This window comes from Canis aureus, chromosome 2, assembly GCF_053574225.1.
Source record: "Canis aureus isolate CA01 chromosome 2, VMU_Caureus_v.1.0, whole genome shotgun sequence".
Lineage (NCBI taxonomy): Eukaryota > Metazoa > Chordata > Mammalia > Carnivora > Canidae > Canis > Canis aureus.
Genome location: NC_135612.1, coordinates 72,723,981 through 72,741,957, shown reverse-complemented (window position 1 = coordinate 72,741,957; position 17,977 = coordinate 72,723,981). Strand labels below are relative to the sequence as shown.

Below are 17,977 nucleotides of genomic sequence, written 5' to 3'. Positions count from 1 at the left end.
GCTGGAGGGGAAGGAGGAAGGGAGGCTGGTCTGGCGACGTCCAGCTGTCCATCCTCATTCTGTGCCTCTGGTTAAAGCAGTGGGACCTCACCAGTGTGAGACCTTGACCACAGCCCGCCTCATGGCTGGTCGGCTTCCAGGAGCAGCTGTGTGTCCTCCTGAAGCCAGTGTCAGTCAGCTGCCTGCATTTCCACAGACACCCAGGTGGTTTCTTTCTTTCTTTTTTTTTTTTTCTTTTTAACTCATGAGAGAGACAGAGAGAGGCAGAGACATAGGCAGAGAGAGGAGCAGGCTCCATGCAGGGAGCCCGATGTGGGGCTTGGTCCCAGGACCCCGGGATCACAGCCTGAGCCAAAGGCAGTTGCTCAACCACTGAGTCCCCCAGGAGTCCCCTCTTGTAAAAATATTTTCCCAGGTGGTTTCTTATCATCCTCCCCTTTTCCAATGTTTTACGCTCAGATCTGGGGCCATGTCCCTGAAAAGTCTGCCCCGACTTCTTTCCCCCTTCTCCCTGTCGGGCTGGGGATACGCATCTCCACGCACCGGCCCTGCCACTGTTCTGTCCACCTAGCTCACCCTGCAAGCTGTGGAGGGGCCCAGGCTTGGCTCATCTCGGAGGCAGAGCATCACTGAGAGCAAGAGTGCTTTATCCCAGGGGGCTACACAGATGGTCTGCCCGTTTCTCCCTGAACACGACATGCAGGCCAGCATTCCCCCCGCCTTCATAACCCTTCCCTGCTCAGGCAGAGAGAGAGAAAAACAGAGGGACGGACCCCTGCATCCTGGCCCACCTTACCTTGGAACAGATTTCGTGGAGACTTGTGGCGATGGCTTTTGCTGGTGTGTCACATCGAAATACGTGACATTTCAAAATCCTCGTATCTTTGTCTCTTGCTACGTAAGCAAAATCTCTGTGCGAACAGAATTTAACAGGACATCAGAAAAGGGACCTCTAGCAACATACGCTCTAGTTACGAATGTTAGCTGAGCGAGCGGCCAGCGTGTCGGTGGCAGAGTAGGTATGTGGTGGGCAGAACCAAAACGTAAGCTTCACTAGCTGCCTGGGACACAGGGACAACTCCAGGGATTTAAGAATTCATCTCTGAGTAACTATACTGTTTCCCAAAGTCAATGTCCTGAGCTCCTGGAATCTCTTACGACCAAAACTGAATTTTAAATTTTTTATATTATTTATTTATTTTTAAAGATTTTATTTATTTACTCATGAGAGACACACAGAGAGAGAGGCGGAGACACAGGCAGGAGGAGAAGCAGGCCTCATGCAGGGGAGCCCGACGTGGGACTAGATCCCGGGACTCCAGGATCATACCCTGGGCTGAAGGCAGACACTCAGCCACTGAGCCACCCAGGGGTCACAAAACCGAACTTTTTAAATGAACCTTCTATCTAGAGCAATTATGATTATAGAAGCAAGAAGGGGCTTGAGACGACACGGATTTGCATGAGTGCTACCAAGACAAACACGGTGGTGCAGCGGAAGCAGAACAAGAAGCTCTGATGTGCAAACATGTGCCCGGAAAATGAGCAGAGCCCCAGCTGCTGGGGCCAGGTGACAGGCTGTCACCGGGCAGGCTGCCACACTGGGAGACAGCACAGAGAGCCTGTCAGGGCCGTGAGATCCCGTTGGGTGGCTCACCCCGACCGAGGTGAGCTCACACACCTCGGGGAGCGTGCAGCTGGCGCTGGATTTTCGCCTCTTTTACTGATGACAAGGGTAACGACTGGGACAGTACCTGGCTTCAAAGAACCAGGCTGTGCAACTAAATTCCTCCCTGTGATTATCGGAGGACAACGATGGTTTAAAGATCAAAGTGCTCAAGAAAAAGAAATGCTCGCGTTGCTGCATCCGGATCACCATGATCTCCTTGTATATGTTGGTTAAGCCAGGACACGGTCTGCAGATTGTGTCTACAACCGCAGAAGAATTTATTATTTATTTATTTATTTATTTATTTATTTTAAAAAGATTTTATTTATCTATTCATGAGAGATGCAGAGAGAGAGAGAGAGAGAGAGAGGGACACACAGACACAGGCAGAGGGAGAAGCAGGCCCCACGCAGGGAGCCAGATGTGGGACTCGATCCCGAGTCTCCAGGATCAGGCCCTGGGCTGAAGGCAGGACTAAACCGTGGAGCCACCCGGGCTGCCCCTGATGAATTTATTTTGAATGGTTCCTCTTCATGTAAGAACCGGTGGTCTTTTCAGACTATGATAATCACTTTCCTCAAGATACTCTTGGCTCTTTGGGAAGGCACAGGGGTCTACCCACTGGAGGCAACTGGCCATCGTGAAGCTGTGGCCAGAAAAGCCTACCCTGCATCGCATGCCATGTGCAGTGGGGCTCCCCACCCCGGCTCCAGGTCGGGGGCACTTCGGCCTCAGCCTGTCCACACCTGACTTCAATACCTGCTCCCTCCTACCTCCTCCTTCCACATGTTCTATCTCGGCTGGCGTCCTCTAGGCTAGAACCAAGAGGCCTTCCTACCCCACCCCCCAGGACCCCCTAACTCCCCATGTCTGGCTTCCTGAAAACGTCCTGAACTCATCCTCCCCAGCCAGTTCCACCACCCCTGGGACAGTCTAAGCAGGTGGCCCCGCCCCACCTCGCCTCACAGGGTCTCTACGCCCTGGTCACAGTGTGGGACTCAGGGCTGGGGGGAGCACCCTTCCCAGTGCTGCCGCGGTGACTCATACACCCTGGGTTCTGTCAGTATCTGTGACAGTCTGCATTCCCCACGACTCTCTGAAGCTCTGTGAGGATGGTACGTGCCTCATCAACCCCAATACCCACCCCAGACCCGGCCACGGAGGTCCTGACTGACTGGTCCTTCCTCTTTCAGAACAGCGCCTGCAGCTTGCATCCCAATTTCCTGTGGGGAAGCTGACCCTTGGCCAGAGGTGCCCACGGGCTTTATGACCGTGGGTGGAGGGGTGGGTCTGGGCAAAGAGCTGGGCCCACACTGAGGGGTGAGCAGTCTTGTCCTACCCTGTGCTCCTGAGGCCTTTCCGTTCTTGTCTCAACCACTATCAAGACAACATATTAAATAAGAAACGAGAGAAGGCCTCATTTCTGGAGAGCATGCTCAAGGAAAGCCCTGTTTCTGGCCCCCAGCTCTCCGGGTTCTTCTCTTTCCTGGATGGATCCTAAAAGGATATACGTGGTGTCTTGCCACACACAACCGTCTTCCTTCAAAATTCTACGTTCAGCTGCCATTTCTCCAAGGCCAAACCTCTTTGGTTCTCTGATCACCCACTCAAAGTCCAAACTCTGTCTGGATTTCTAGAGTTTCGAAACCTGGCCCACCTCCTCTTCTAGCTCCCTTGTTCCAACCATGGGGCTCTCTGCTCTGTTCCAGAAAGGCAGGTCTCGATTCATGGCATGTCCTCTTGCGTGGCCACTGGCCTCCCGGTACCGCCTGGGGTGCACTGCGGTCCATCCAGCTCAAAAAAGCCTGCTTGGCCCTCTGTGCCCCAGGACATTGCTTGTGTCTAAACTCTTGCGGTATTTAAATTCTGTAGCACAAAGGATAAGAGCTTGTCACATCCTACCTTTCGTAGTTACTGTGCAGACCTCAGAGTGTCTGTTCTCAGAGACAGTAGGAAGCAGCCAGGGACAAAGGAATCATGACTCAGGCAACCTCAGTTCTAGTCTCAGTCCTGAGTCCAGGAGCTACAGCAACTCAGGCATGGCATCTAACCTCATCTCTAAGTGAAGGAGCTGAGAAACACATTTCCAAGGTTCTCGTCGGGCTGTGATACACCATGAGGTAAGCTTCCCAGTCCCAGCCTGGTCTTCAGGACCGCTGTTGGCCTGCGGTGCAAAGCTACCATCCGGGAGGAGGACACCAGCCCTGGTCAACGAGCAATGGCCCATCCTAGCAAACTGCAGCTCCGCGCCCTCCGCTCTTTATTATGCAACCCCCGAGGAGCAATTTTTAAAAAAATTATTATTATTAATCTTCATTTTCTTCTGGCTCCAGGGAAAGTGATTAATGCCTCAGGCAACCATCTGGAACCCACATCTTCCCAAGGGAGAAGCTTAGCAGCCAAAGGCTTTGTTTCAGGGATTTTTTTTTTTTTCTTTCCAGCTTTGTCTTTTCCTGTGGGCTTTCAGGTACCGGGCTAATAGATCCGGGACGCAGGAAATCTGTCTGTTGGGGACAGTGAGTGAGTCCTGCAACGAGCCCTCTAGGGGCTTCATCTGCTTCCCCAGGAAGGAAAAAATGGGAGTTCTCTCCTCACTACCAGGGTCAAGCGATTTGCAAGGGAGACCTATCCGGAGCCAAGCTAAATACCCACAGGCCCCAGGCTTGGGTATTTGTAAGCTGTGGTGAGTCCTCTCTTTCAGACCTGGGGCACGGACAAGTCGAGCAACTTCCTTTGTGTGCAATGAAATGCATGTCTGATCTAATTTCATTATTATTTGGAATGAAACCCAAATATCGCTTAACTGGTTGTTTCAAAAGCTCAGCTTTTCAGCACCTCATTTCTGAAAAAGCCTGTGGTCTAGACAGAATCGGGAACCTACTAAGATGCTCTCAGCCCAATTCCAGGATCTGGGAATGTGTTAGCTCACACGGCAAAGGGTGATCAAATAAAAGATGTTGAGATGGGGTTGTTATCCTGACTTATCTAGTTGGGCCAGACACAATGACGGGGAAAGAAGGACTTTGCTTCTAAGTAAGTGACAAACAGGAGCAGCAGCCACCAGCTAAGTAAAGCCGGCAGGCAGTCTTTAAAAGCTGGAAAAGGCAAGGAAATGGATTTTCTCTTGGAGTCATTAGACGTGCCAAAACCGTGATTATACCTGGAATACTCATTTTAGATTTCTGATCTCCAGAACTGTAGCAGAATAAATTTGTGTTGCTTTGAGCCACTGTTTGTCGTAATTTGTTAAAGCAGCAATCGGACTAATATCACTGCTAGGGGGCTTTACGGTCTAACTAAATTATGATTTAATTAAAGATTTTTATTTAAAAACATATTCCATTCCCTTCCACAAATACCTTCTGAGCCACGATTACGTGCCAGGTAGACAAGGCTCCGGCTAGGAAGCCCACTATCTAACGGTACAGGTGTCCAGTGAGATTCACGGTGCATCTTTAAGTATCACACAGACCTCACCAGGGTGAGAAGGGCAGCAGACAGTTCCCAGAAGGTTCTGTGAGCATGAGCAAAGGCATGGCTGTGAGAAAGTCCACAGAGCATTCGGAAGAACTGTTGGCCCAGTGCATACACCTAGGTACTGCGGCAAAGGCCCACGGTGGGACTGCAGGGAGGTTGTACCTGTGTCCCCCCCACAGCCTGGCCCTCAGAGCCTCGGAATATGGCATGTGACCCTGCACAATACGTGTTTTAAAAAGTTTCTTTGGGTGGGATGAAGTGGGTCAAGGGAGACACTGACTGGGGGCTGCTGCTCAATGTCCAGGTGAGCGGAGGAGTATGAAGCAGGCTAGGTTAGCATCTGTGAGAACAGGGTAAGAGGAGGCAGACGGAAAGGAGGTGCTAGAAGGATGGCTGGCAGGACTGATGGGTGTGGCTGATGAGAGGCCAAAGCCAGAATGACTCTTGCTGGGCCAACTAAGCGCCCTCGAATGCACCAGGCCAGGAGAAGGGATCTGGTGAAGGAAGGAAGCTCATGAGCTCGGGTTGGACAGAAGTGTGAGGTGCTGGAGGGCCACCCGCTGGCCAGGCCCACCAAGCAGGAGGACACTCAGTCCCTGAGTGTGGGCCTGTGGTCTGGGCTGGAGACACAGATCTGGGGAGCAGCTGAAGTCAGGGCAGTGGATGAGAGCATGGAGAATGAGACAAGACAAAATGAGGCCTGGATTGGAAAAGAAAGGCATTTAAAGGCCTCACTGAGGCAGAGGGCCCAATGAAAGATAGAGAAAGAGTGTGTGTGTTGGGGGGAAGCCCAGAACAGGCTGGTTCCAAAGGCACTGAAAAAAAGAGGGTTTCAGGAGAAATCTCCAGGGCTGCAGAGGCTGAACAGCAGGAGACCTGTCACTGGGTCTTAGTGACAGGGAGGAAGGGAGGTCTATGGTGACCTTGGCCTCCTGGGCCTCTTCTCTGGAGGAGGGAGCTTGGGTCCCAGCTTTAGGAGACTGAGTTAAAAGAACACAGTATATCTGCTTAATTTTTTTTCCCCTTAAAGCTTCTCATTCTGGGACCTTTCAAACATACACAGAAGTAGAGGACAGTCCCCATGTCCCATCATCCAGTCTCAACAATAATCCAAGATGTTGCCCAGCCCAGACTTTCAGAGAGACTTTTTCCAATCAGTGTCAGGATTCTCAAAGACCTTATGCTCACACATCAGAGCAATCTGACCTTTTCTAGAGATCTTCCTGTGTTCCAAGGGGGACGGGAAACCTTGGAACTACAGTGCTCCTGACAGATTGCAAACCTAAAAGGTTGCGTGTGACCAGCCTAGGGCCATACATGTGAATTTTGGAGGAAAAGCACCAGGTGCCACCGGGTGTCACATAGCCAGGCAGGGCCCACGGTGGCTCTGAACCCACGTGAGGGTGAGGGTCAGGCCCGCCTTCGCCTACAGAGCCCTCCATGGCTCTCCCATCCCCTACCTCTTTCCTCAGAGCCATCAGCAGCTGTGGGGCGACAGCTCGGCTGAGATGGGCTCAGATGGGCTTCTATGCCGCCTCCTGGTTGACCAGGCACCCAGTGGTCATGCATCCCCCAGGCCTTTGGTGTGTTCATTTACATCCACAGAGCCCAAATGATCTCTGAGGTCCAGTCAGAACACAGTTCCTATTTTTCCCAACAGATTCTTCTAGATGTCCGTCTGTCTGAGGCGTTCTGCCTGACGCTCAGGTGCAAGCACCGCTTTTGTCCTCGGCTCTGGCTTGTTCCACTGACAACGCTGGATGAGGAGCCATTTGCTAAAAGAGGCTCTGGTCCAGGCCCCCGCTCCCCACACACAGAGTTGTGCCCCATTCCTTTCTCGCGATCATGGGGATCACGGTGTCTCCTTTAAAAACCAGGAATGACAAGTTTACAGCTGTACCTACCTGCGTCCCTTCCTTAAACTCTAACAGAAGAGAGCACCAGCAATCAACTCCCTCTCCCCATTTGTTTACTGGGTCCTTGTGTTTCCCACTCTCTCTGGTTCCTCTCCTTTTGCTGGTCCCCCCTGCTGATTACTGCCCCAGGGGGCCGGCCTCCAGTCCTGCCAGGGAAAAATGTCAGGGCTGAGACACCTTCCGTGGCAGCCTCAAATTTCTTCATGGCAAGGAACAAGGACAAAAGAATGCTTTTACTGCTTCCAGTTGAACAGCAGTTTAACTGCCCTGCAGGGGCTTAATCCATCTTTAGGGAATGAATGAAGAAACGATTCTTTATTCCAATGGGTTCTATTAAAAAAAGAGCCCAAACTACTCACCCTTTCCCTGGATGTCTCCCCTGCAACCCTCTTAGAGACAGGGCATTTGCTTGTGTGTTCCTCTCTCCCCTAAAGGAATTTATGAGGCACCTACAGACCTCTTAGTGGGGTTAGCCAGGCTAACATTTCAAAGCCCTGTCCACAGAAGCCGGGAGAGGTTGGTATCTAGACTATTTCAGTGATACGAGATCTTATTTACTTAACGAATCAGCCTGTTTCACCACAGGAATGTTCCTGGGGAGCCAGAACATATATATATATATATTTTTCTAAATGATGAACTGAAACTTGCCTCCTTGCAACTTTGGCTTGTGGGATCGAGCTTTGCCTCCTGATACAGAAGCAGGAGGAGGTGAGCCTGCCAGCTGCAGGAGAGCCCAGGCGTGCGGGAGGGACTCGTTCCCCTCTTTTCTAGGAGATTCCTTTCCATTCACTCTCACCTAATCTCCTCTGCTAGCATTCCTTTGCCGGGCTCCACAAAAAGACAATGCCTTCCACAGAATCCGGGTTTGCTCGGGTCATATCCGTGCTGCGTGATGCTGGGAATTTGTGAAGGCCGGCACATGACAGGCATTCGATTAATGGTAGCTGTCGTTATACGCGAGGAAAAGGTCAAAGAGAGGACCCCCTTTGAAATTCTGTCTCCTTCTCCATGAGAGATGTTTAAGTAAATATTTGAGTTCATAGGATTATAGTAAGACTCTCTGAAATGTACCTACAGACCCCTGCCTCCTGGTTGGTTTATCTTTCTGTAGAAGCTATAAGCCACTACTGCAGTTGTTGTTACTACCACGGAGTACGGGCCCCACACGAAACTAATGACAAACAGGAACAAAGAAATCTGAGCCAAATATTGCATGTCTAGCCCTCTATGACAAACGGCTTTATCTCCACTTTGTTTTACGTGCACAGGGGCTGGAGGGAAAAGAGCCCTGTTTTCAACACTGTTTGCTCTTCTCTGCCTCACTGCTCCGATCTTCTGATGGTACTTTGAAAATCTCATTTTGGAAATGCTGGTGAGGATGCGGAGAAAGGGGAACCCTCTTGCACTGCTGGTGGGAACGCAAGCTGGTGCGGCCACTCTGCAGAACAGTATGCAGCTTCCTCAGGAAGTTGAAAATAGAGCTACCCTACAACCCATCAATTGCACTACCAGGTATTTACCCCAAAGATACAGAGGTAGTGATCCAAGGAGGCACCTGCACCCCAATGTTCATAGCAGCAATGTCCACATTAGCCAAACTGTGGAACGAGTTGAGATGTCCTTTGACAGATGAATGGATAAAGAAGATATGGTTATACCTACAATGGAATATTATTCAGCCATCAGAAAGGGTGAATACCCACCATTTACATCGACATGGATGGAACTGGAGGGTATTATATGGAGTGAAAGAAGTCAACTGCAGAAAGGCAATTATCATATGATTTCACTCATATGTGGAATATAAGAAACAGTGAGAGGCACCATAAAGAAAGGGAAAAATTAGAGAGGAAGACAAACTATAAGAGACTCCTGACTTTGCGAAAGGAGTCCCCAAAACCAAACGGTTGCAGGAGGGGAGGTGGGGTAACTGGGTGACGGGCACTAAGGAGGGCACGTGACGTGATGAGCACTGGGAGTTATTCTATATGTTGGCAAACTGAATTTAAACAAACACACACAAAAAAGAAAGATCTCATTTTGCGGGTGGGAAGAGGAAGAAAGGAGATGAGAAAGTCATCTTTTTAGAGGGTCAATCCAGAATGTTACACACACACTTGATTTTTTGTTTTTGTTTTGCTTTGTTTTTTAAATTTTACCCAGTGGCGTATCAGCAGGCACTGACTTCACAAAGCTTAGGCTCCAGCTTTGTCAACTCCACTCTCTTTCTCCTCTGCAAGCTCAAGCAGATGCTAAGTGCCCCTTCAGAGGGCATCCCAGGAACTCCTCACCTGCGTAAACACACATTCTCCCCAGGGAATCGTGAGACACATAAGCTGTGTAAACAGCAGATTTGAAATTCTACCTGCAAATAATCCAGGTGGCTCTGGCGGACCAGAAGGCGCAGCCTTCTGAAGAACAGAGTCGCGCTGTTAATTTAATATTCGGAGCCACGACCTCTCGACCTCTCCCCGGGGAGGAGGGGAGGGATTAGAAAACATCTGAAAATATCCTCACCGCTGCCTCGGACCAGCCCTCCCGTTACTGTGGATGAGCTCACGACCCTCATCCTCGGCCTCCAGAGGCCTCCTCAAAGGTAAGGAAAGGGGCCTTCACGTTTGCAGATCCTCCCAACCGAGGCCCCTCAGGAAGACTGAGCCTGGAAGTGCCCCCCACCCAGTCAGAACTTTAATTTGGTGATAAAGCTGCAGAAGAGCAGAGCTGCAGGCCCCCAGGCCCACATGCGCAGCCCGGCACCGGGAGCCCAACAGCTGAGGTCACACGCCTGCCTTTCGCCCCAGAGTCCTACCCTTTCCATAGTCAGGTTCATCCAGATGCAGGAAGGGAGGAAAAGAATCCATATGCTCTGGCTAATAATCGAGACTGAAAGGGAGTCAGTCTTCCGGGCTCTTAGCCTGAGCCACTCTCACCAACGAAACTCTAGAGAATCCTTAACTTCAGCGGGTCCTACCGTGCACTGAGAAGCCCTCTTAGCACTTCTAACCACGGCCCCTCCCAGCCACCGGCGAGCGGCCACGGCCACGGCCTGTCCTACCCAATCACCCTGCCCGTCCCCGTCCCCAGGGTCAAGCGCAGCAGAGGCTCAGGGACCCGGCTGCAATTCCATGCTCTGTTTCCAATGAGGACACACACGAATGACGATGACAGAAGGTTACGGAGAGCAAACTGCCCTTCGGAGACAACGATGGCTGTGGTGGCGGCAACATGGCATGAGGAAAGCACACCGACGAGGGGGGAGAAATGAAAATCGGTTTGGTTACCTCTCTCTGAATCCGGGCAGGCATGAGGGAACAGAGCAGAAACAGCACGTTAGCGTTCACTCGGCATCCAGGAAATGCAACAGCCCCGTTAACAGCAACTCTGAGCCCCGACATCCCATCTTTGCTTCCCAACTTTGCTGCGCCGAACAGCCTCTGGGGGCTGATTTTAGCTGCGCTCTGTCACACAGAAGTGTGTATTTTGAGCCACGTTACGATGAAGCCAAGAGATGCCAGCTGAGTTTAGAGGCAACATATCAACCGGGGGAGGTAATCAAGCTTAAAATATCACAGTCAAATACAGGAAACTGTTTGCAGTAAACACTGGCAAGGCGCGCGTCTTCATTTTCCAGCTCCACCTGCTGCCAATAAAAAATGTACAGAAACGATGACGTGGAGACAGCCTTACCTGTTCTTACTAACTTCTGGCATTCTACTAATTGAGCTGCAACTTTAGCATCTCGGTCCGGTCCTCTCACTCAAATGCATCACGAGAAGGCCCCAGAGCAGGAGGGGGCAGGGACAGTAGAAGGTCAAGGGCAGAGATGGGACGTGGGAGGGCTGGCCGGGTGAGGGATCAGATGTGCCGGGGAAGAGAGGAGCGGAAGGGGAGCGGGGTGCAGAGCAACTTGGGGCCACATGCTTCAAGATTCACTCCCTGAGCCGGCAGGGTGACCCTAATGAAGTCACTTAAACTCTCAGCCCGGAGTGCTCCCTACACCCCTCTGATCTTGTCCCAACCAATCTGAAAGGGCCTGAGGGCCACCGGGTCCCCAGGGTGGTCACACGCACGCCAGTGAACATTAAGCAAGTGGACCGGAGAGGCAGGGAGCACCCGGATGCTGAGAAGGAAAGGAAGAAACCCAGCTGTCACAGAAACCTGCTCTTGGGGGCGCCCCGCAGCCAGGGTCACGGAGCAGCCCGCAGGGCCCTGCAGAGATGAGAGTGAAAGTCAGGGGGTCAAACAGCAGGCACGTCACACAGCGAACCACAGTCATACAGCAGAGAGGGGGGCTGTACATCCTGAGGCGGAGCAATGACCACAACGGGTTACTAGGTGCGGGGAGCCACACAAGCACACAATCCAACTTGCAGATATATGGACTCGCGAGAAGCAAATGTTTGAGTATTTTGATATCCACACAGTAAGAAATCTGGAACAATATAATATCCACATTGTCACCTGTTACCTAGAGGAGGGGCTTGTGGAGGATTTTATTTAACACATTTGTTTGAATATTATACAGTCAGCACGTGTGACTTCTGTCCTACCAATAGGTAAATCTCTACCTCGCTGCTTCAGCCAGAGCCCTGTGAAAAGCGCACCCCAAAGCACAGGTGGCAAGGCTAGAACATACATGAGTACTAGGGTGACACCCCCAACAGCCACTCTTTTTCTTGAGCTCTGGCTCCGTGTTGCCCAAACAGCAATCCAACGAGGTAAGTTTTACTGTTCTCACTGATAGAAAAGAAAACCAGTTCAGAGAGGTTGAAGAACTTGACAAAGGTCACACAGCTAGGACATGGTGCAATCAGGGTTTGACTGGAGGTCTGCAGGACTCTCTAACACTAGTCTTACAGTCGTTCAGCATCACCTCATGGTTTGTCACCCAAATGACCTGGATGGTTACAATGCACAGGTGTTCAAGACAGGGGCAAAGGATCTAGCAAAGAACCTGGGGCTTTACATGTACATGGGAGGGGCACCTGGGTGCCTCAGTGGGTTAAGCCTTTGCCTTCAGCTCAGGTCATGACCCCAGGGTCCCGGGATCGAGTCTGACATCAGGCTCCCTGCTCAGTGGGGAGCCTGCTTCTCCCTCTCTGCCTCTCTGCACTTGCACTCCTGCTCTTTCTCAAATAAATAAATAAATATATAAATCTTCAGATGTATAGGGAAACCTCTCTTCCTTTCCTTGGGTTGTGAACTTTTATAGGGGGATAAGGTGGCTGACAATTCTCAAAAGAAGTCCTTTACGCTGAGTATGTAGATAGAACCGTGTTCAAATCCAGTTGGCAGCCATGTTCCCTTGGGTGTTTATCCTGTTTTTTTTTTTTTCCCCAGGCTCCCTCTATGTGCCAGCCACACTGTGTTACCTGGTGCGTGTGATCCTTCAAACCTCCTTCCTTGTCAATGAAAAAAGGATCAGGACACCTGGCTCTGGGTAATCGTGGGAATTAAGTTAAATGAGATGGTGTGTGTAAAAGAGTACCTGGCACGTAACACGGTGCAATAAACTGCTTCATTGTAGTTGTCATCACTAAGTCATCTTATGGTTTCAGGTCTCATTTGGGTCATGCTGGGCGGGCACTGGAAGTAAAATGTCTCTGTTGGACAGGTGGTCACTGGGGGAAATATTAGGGCCATCTTCCCAGAGTTGATGGGCACTGTTCGCCACAGAACGAGGGGAAGTCACTTGCTGCTCATGTCCCTCTGTCAAAATTAGTCTACAGAAGCAATTTCAGATCATCACCAAAGGATCCAAAGACTTAGATCCTAGTCTCATATTAAATGAATACTCGGTAAGTCTCTTAACCTCTCTGAGTCTTGGTTTCTCATTTTAGATTAGATGGTTTAAGAATTGCTTGGTGCTCAGACTTTTATCAGAAAAGGATTTGCTAAAATGTTTTGACTCTTACATCAAAAAAGGATGAGCTGGTGGCATTTCTTTGGAGAGCTTTTCATTTATACCAAATGCTTTTAATTTTTTATTCCTAACAAAAACTGTGCCTGATTACCTTCAATCCAGAGACCTGAGAATACAGTCTGTTTCTTTTGAATATAATTATTATTGTAGTCTTGGATATTTTTATTTATTTCTTTTTTAAAGGTTATTTATTTATTTATTTATTTATTCACGAGAGACACAGAGAGAGAGGCAGAGACACAGGCAGAGGGAGAAGCAGGCTCCTTGAGGGGAGCCCGACGACGTAGGACTCGATTCCAGGACTCGGGGATCACGCCCTGGGCCAAAGGCAGCTGTCCAACCACTGAGCCACCCAGCTGCCCTGAAGCCTTTGATATTTTAAATCAGGTCCATTACTTCTCATCCACTTAAGGAAACAGCATCAATATGTAGCCACAATGTTTTTCCCTGGAGGCAGAACTTGGAAAAATGATACTGCCAACTTTTAACAAGGTTCCTTCTTTTGGGGTTAATAGACACTGCTTGATTTGAGTGTGGAAGTAAAAGCCAGCCATAAGTAGGGACTTCAGAGAGATCTTTGAAATGTCTTTCAACAAATGCAGAAGAGTCAAAGTGGCAGCTGCTTCACTGATTTAACACCTTATAAATTTGCCAGGAAGCAAACATCAGCCCAAAGCCAGGCTTCTGCAGCAGGAAGAGCGAAGCGAGCTAAATGTAGAGTCAGGCGCACGCTTGCTCCCCTCACGCTGTAAACGCGGAAGAATTAAACCAGGATTAATTCCACACCAGCCACACACTCAAGGGCTGCATGATCAGTATGCTCTCGGCGGCGATTTCTTGGGAAAATGAACGTGGGAGTAATTGGCAATGTTTTCATTAAAATAAGCCTGAAATAACGGAACTACTTGGCATGTGTAACCGGGCATCCAAACGAATAGGAAATTCCTCAAAATAAACAGCACGCCAGAATGACAATGTCTGTTCCAGCTCTTTGGAGGAGGATGCATCTCCTCGTCCCCGGCACGGCCACCTACTTCTTATGCAACTCACGGGCCTTCTACTTTTCACACACTGAGCCTGTACATAGCAAAGACTTGCCAGTGTGCTTCTCACTCCATTTTTGCAGAACTCTTGTTTCATGCTACTTTTTGATGCCTGGCCTTTCAACACTGGGGGGCTTTTGAGCCTTTTGAGCACCAGCACAGACCAGCATTATCCACACAACAATGAAGCAACAGCTATAAAACTTTATGTCATGGAAGCTCTTACATCAACTCCGGAACCTCGCTATTTTCCCCCTAGCTTCAAGGTCTTTTTTTTCTTTCTTATCCCTGACGCATATTAGTTGTCTGCCCTCGGTCAAGGCCCTTTGCCTCTTTGTTCTTCAGTTTATTCATCTGTGAAATGGGAATAATAGTGGCACGGACCCCCTAAGAGTTCTGCGGGGGGGGGGGGGGGATTACACTCATTAATTCATGTAAGAGTCATGGTGTGATGGCACAATGTGGGGCTCGGTGTGCATGCTGAGCAGTGCGCTAACCAATTGTGGACAAAGAGGAGTTTTGCAGAGAGAAAGTTTCCTAACCTGTTTTGGATCATGGAAGCTTTCGGAACCTGATGAAAATACCCCGGAAAGAAATGTGCATGAATTTTATGCACAAACCCTAGCAGGATGGGGAGAAGGTTCAAGAATCCCTGGAACTCATTCAAGACCCCTTTAGAATCCATATCCTGCAGGTAAAAGCTCCCTGAACTGAACTGAATTCTGGATTTATGCAAATTTACCATCTGGTGTCTGGAGTTTAAGAGAATTCAGCTCAGGAAAAGGATCTGTCCTTCCCAGGACCAAATGGTGACATAGGCACCTGTCTTTGATGAGTGTGCCTGATTTTGCAAGCTAGTTCCCTTCCCACCTCCCTGCTCTTCCCCCCAGGCCCACACGGCCTATTAACTTGCAGATGCAGGCAAGTCAGAGTTCCAACAGGAGTAAGTGTGAAGATGAGGATCTAAAGTGGTGTAAGGTTATTGAAATTCAAGGCACATTCTTCTAAACAAAGGACTTTCTCATGCCACTGGAGAGAAAACACAATAGTTACCAGTCAGCTTACTAATGAGGGAAAAAGGGATATTTGAGAGCTACCAGGAAATGAGTTTGGGGTGTGTGTGTGTGTGTGTGTGTGTGTGTGTTTAAAGTCCATGTCTGAAGTGAGCAAGAATTAACAAGTGTCTGCTTTCATCTGAGCTGTATTACAGTAAAGCATCAACCACCATCACAACAAAACAACCTTGCTTCTCTGAATATCTATGGAAAGAGAATACATATACATAAACTTATATTTAGGTCTCAAGGGAGAAATAACTCATGCCATGTTACGGTTTCAGGGTATAAAGTTTAGGGCATAATCAAAGAGCAAAATTATGTAAATTGTACCTGAATTGTGAAACCATGGGCTGGCTTCCTTCCTGAAAGTACTGGTGGAAAAAAACAAAACAAAAACTTGATACCCAGAAGGCTCCTTTCTCTCTGACTCTGACATAGAACAGGGAAGAAGACAGGTCTACGCTGGAAAAGTGATTTCCATGCAAGAAGTGTCACTAAGACATGAAGTACCAGCAAGTTATAGACAAGACTCCCAGTTAGAACCGTGGTGAGTCTGTGGGTGAATTCCCCTCAATTCCATGCACCCAGCCACGTGGAGGGCCTCCTTCAGGTAGGGCACATTCTTAAATCTGTTCCTAAATTTTCAAGAGGATTTCAGGCTATCGCTATATAGCCAATCCCCATTTCTTTGCACAGACAGGAGTGCTAGTGTAGCCAACACAAAGAGCCAAGACATTTGATCATTTGCATTTTGGAAACTTCCATCTGGATACAAGTACACCTGACACTCTGTAAAGTTGGTGATACCTAAACAAAAATAAACATCAACAACACTAACAAAATCACCATGGCAGTGCCTGTTTTATTGAACCTGCTGCCCACCCAGGCTTTGTTCTCAGTGCACATTATTGCCGAGCCACACAATAATCCTGCAGGAGAACATCACGACCTGCAGAAATTACAAACAAGGAATCCAAGATGCAAGGAATTTAACTGGCTCAACACCCCCACCAATAGAAGGTGGTAGATCCACAAATGGAACCAGCAGGTCCCCTTGCCCAGTCTCTTCTCCGTTGTTGCGTAGTTCTAGAGCACCTGGCACCTGACTGAGACTACCTCTCTCCCCCTTAGTGGGCTCTCCTCAGGACCCACCCCTCGGGTAAGAGAGGTGGTCTCAGGTCTCTGCTCCTCTCTCTATCCTATTGGAGTTTCGTTTCCACCACAGCTGGACCTGGTGACAAAGGGCAAGTGCTCTGATTCGGTCTAAACAACCTTCCCAAGCAAAGGCTAAGGGTTTCGTCCTCTACACAGCAGCCAATTATCCTGTGGCTGCCCTGCTTTGATCCTCTCCCGGACTCCATCTCATTGACCTCCCTCTCGGCCTCACCCATGGCCTGCTGGGCTCCAGCCACACTCCCATCCTTCTGTTCTCAAAACACACATGGCCTGTGTCCACCTTGGAACTTCTGTCATCAGTATTCCCTCGCCTGGGTCGCCTCTGCCCCCCAGGTCTCCTCTGGAGGATTCCTCCTTATTGTCATCACATCCAGAAAAGCACTCTGGGCTATCCAGTCATGGTCAACACCTGCAGCTGTCGAAACTACTCTCTTTTATTGTTCTTGCTTCTACCCCAGAAAAGAGTCAAATCTGTGTGAGCAGGAACTCTTCCTGCTGTGTTCACTCACCACCTCCTGGCACACAGCGCCACGTAATCAATACATATTTTTGAATGAATGAAATAACTAAATAGAGTACACAAAGAACTACCCCTCACCCCCCGCCCTTACTTCTAATAATTTTGTAGGAACCCAAGGTACCGATGCTGGGAATAACCGGGAGTTGGCTGCATTTTGTTTTCACTTGCTATTGTTTACTGCAGATGGCATTTAAAAAAATGACTTTAGCTCATATTCGGTTTTTATGTCATCTAAAACAATGTTAATAAAACATATTTCATGTGAGCCGGCAGGAGGAGAGTTCTGAAAAGATTATCCATCTCTTGTGACTCTATCTGAAAGTGAGGCAAATCTATACTTTGATCATCTCCAGCAGAAACAACAGTGTTTTCCAGAGCCCCTAACTAGATTCCTTCTTCAGAACATTTGTCTAAAAGAAAAATGGCTCCCCTGCTCCTGAAGAAATCAATATATAAATTTCCATTGTATATTGATTTCTATCGGGACTTATCAACTCCCTGGATAATTTTCTTTATGTTTGAACTCTAAAAGAAATAAACCATTGCTTATCATTAAGGAAAAAGACCTCAGACAACACATTTCCATATATACCGAGACAGAGGACCTACGGAGAGCTATATACCATGAAGCATCACAGAGCATTCCAGAGGGATCTTAGCAGGAGTTAACTTTCTGATACAATTTGAAAGAATATCCATATTTCCTGTTCAGTAAGGTTCCCTTTTCTATGCAGCTAGTCTCTTTGTTCCAGCCTCTTTTTTCTTTTCCAAAGAACAAAAGAAATCTTAAAAAAAAAAAAAAAACAAACTAAAAATCACAATCCCATTACAATAGCATTCTGTTTTTACTGCCTGAATTTACCTTCCTTTTATTGTCCAGATTTGTCCATATCTGACAAATGGAATAGACACACCACCTGGAAGAAGCTTTAGTGTGGGCTTGGGTGTTTGAATACTAGTTTGTCACGGAAGTACCCCACTGCTGGCCCAAAGCGACCAAACCTTCTTACTTTCGAAGGACAAGGTCCCTCTTTCAGCTGTCGTTGGGGGCTCTACATGGATCTTTTAAATCAGAGGTGAAAAACCATGACCCCAGGATCACAGATCATCCGTGCTCCCTATCTGTTTTTATAAAGTGTCACTGGGACATGGCCACCCCCATTCGTTTCCCATCGTCTACGGCTGCTCCTGT

The 17,977-nt window shown here is 48.8% G+C and overlaps 1 protein-coding gene and 1 long non-coding RNA gene across 15 annotated transcripts in view; one reads left to right on the top strand and one right to left on the bottom strand.

Annotated features, from left to right (window-relative positions):
- Positions 1–17,977, bottom strand: part of APBB2 (amyloid beta precursor protein binding family B member 2) — a 381,437-nt gene that overhangs the window by 15,041 nt on the left and 348,419 nt on the right. For 13 of the 14 annotated variants that reach the window (XM_077878824.1, XM_077878772.1, XM_077878822.1 and 10 more), the window contains one exon: positions 797–911. In XM_077878824.1, the coding sequence (XP_077734950.1) occupies positions 797–911 (115 nt within the window). Of the gene's footprint in view, positions 1–796; positions 912–10,346; positions 10,504–17,977 lie in introns of those variants that run through there. The other variant, XM_077878839.1, reaches the window with a different exon arrangement.
- LOC144301787 (uncharacterized) lies at positions 9,248–12,601 on the top strand. The gene is made up of 3 exons (XR_013368674.1): positions 9,248–9,661; positions 10,150–10,613; positions 12,406–12,601. It is a non-coding gene; the product is annotated as an uncharacterized LOC144301787 (long non-coding RNA).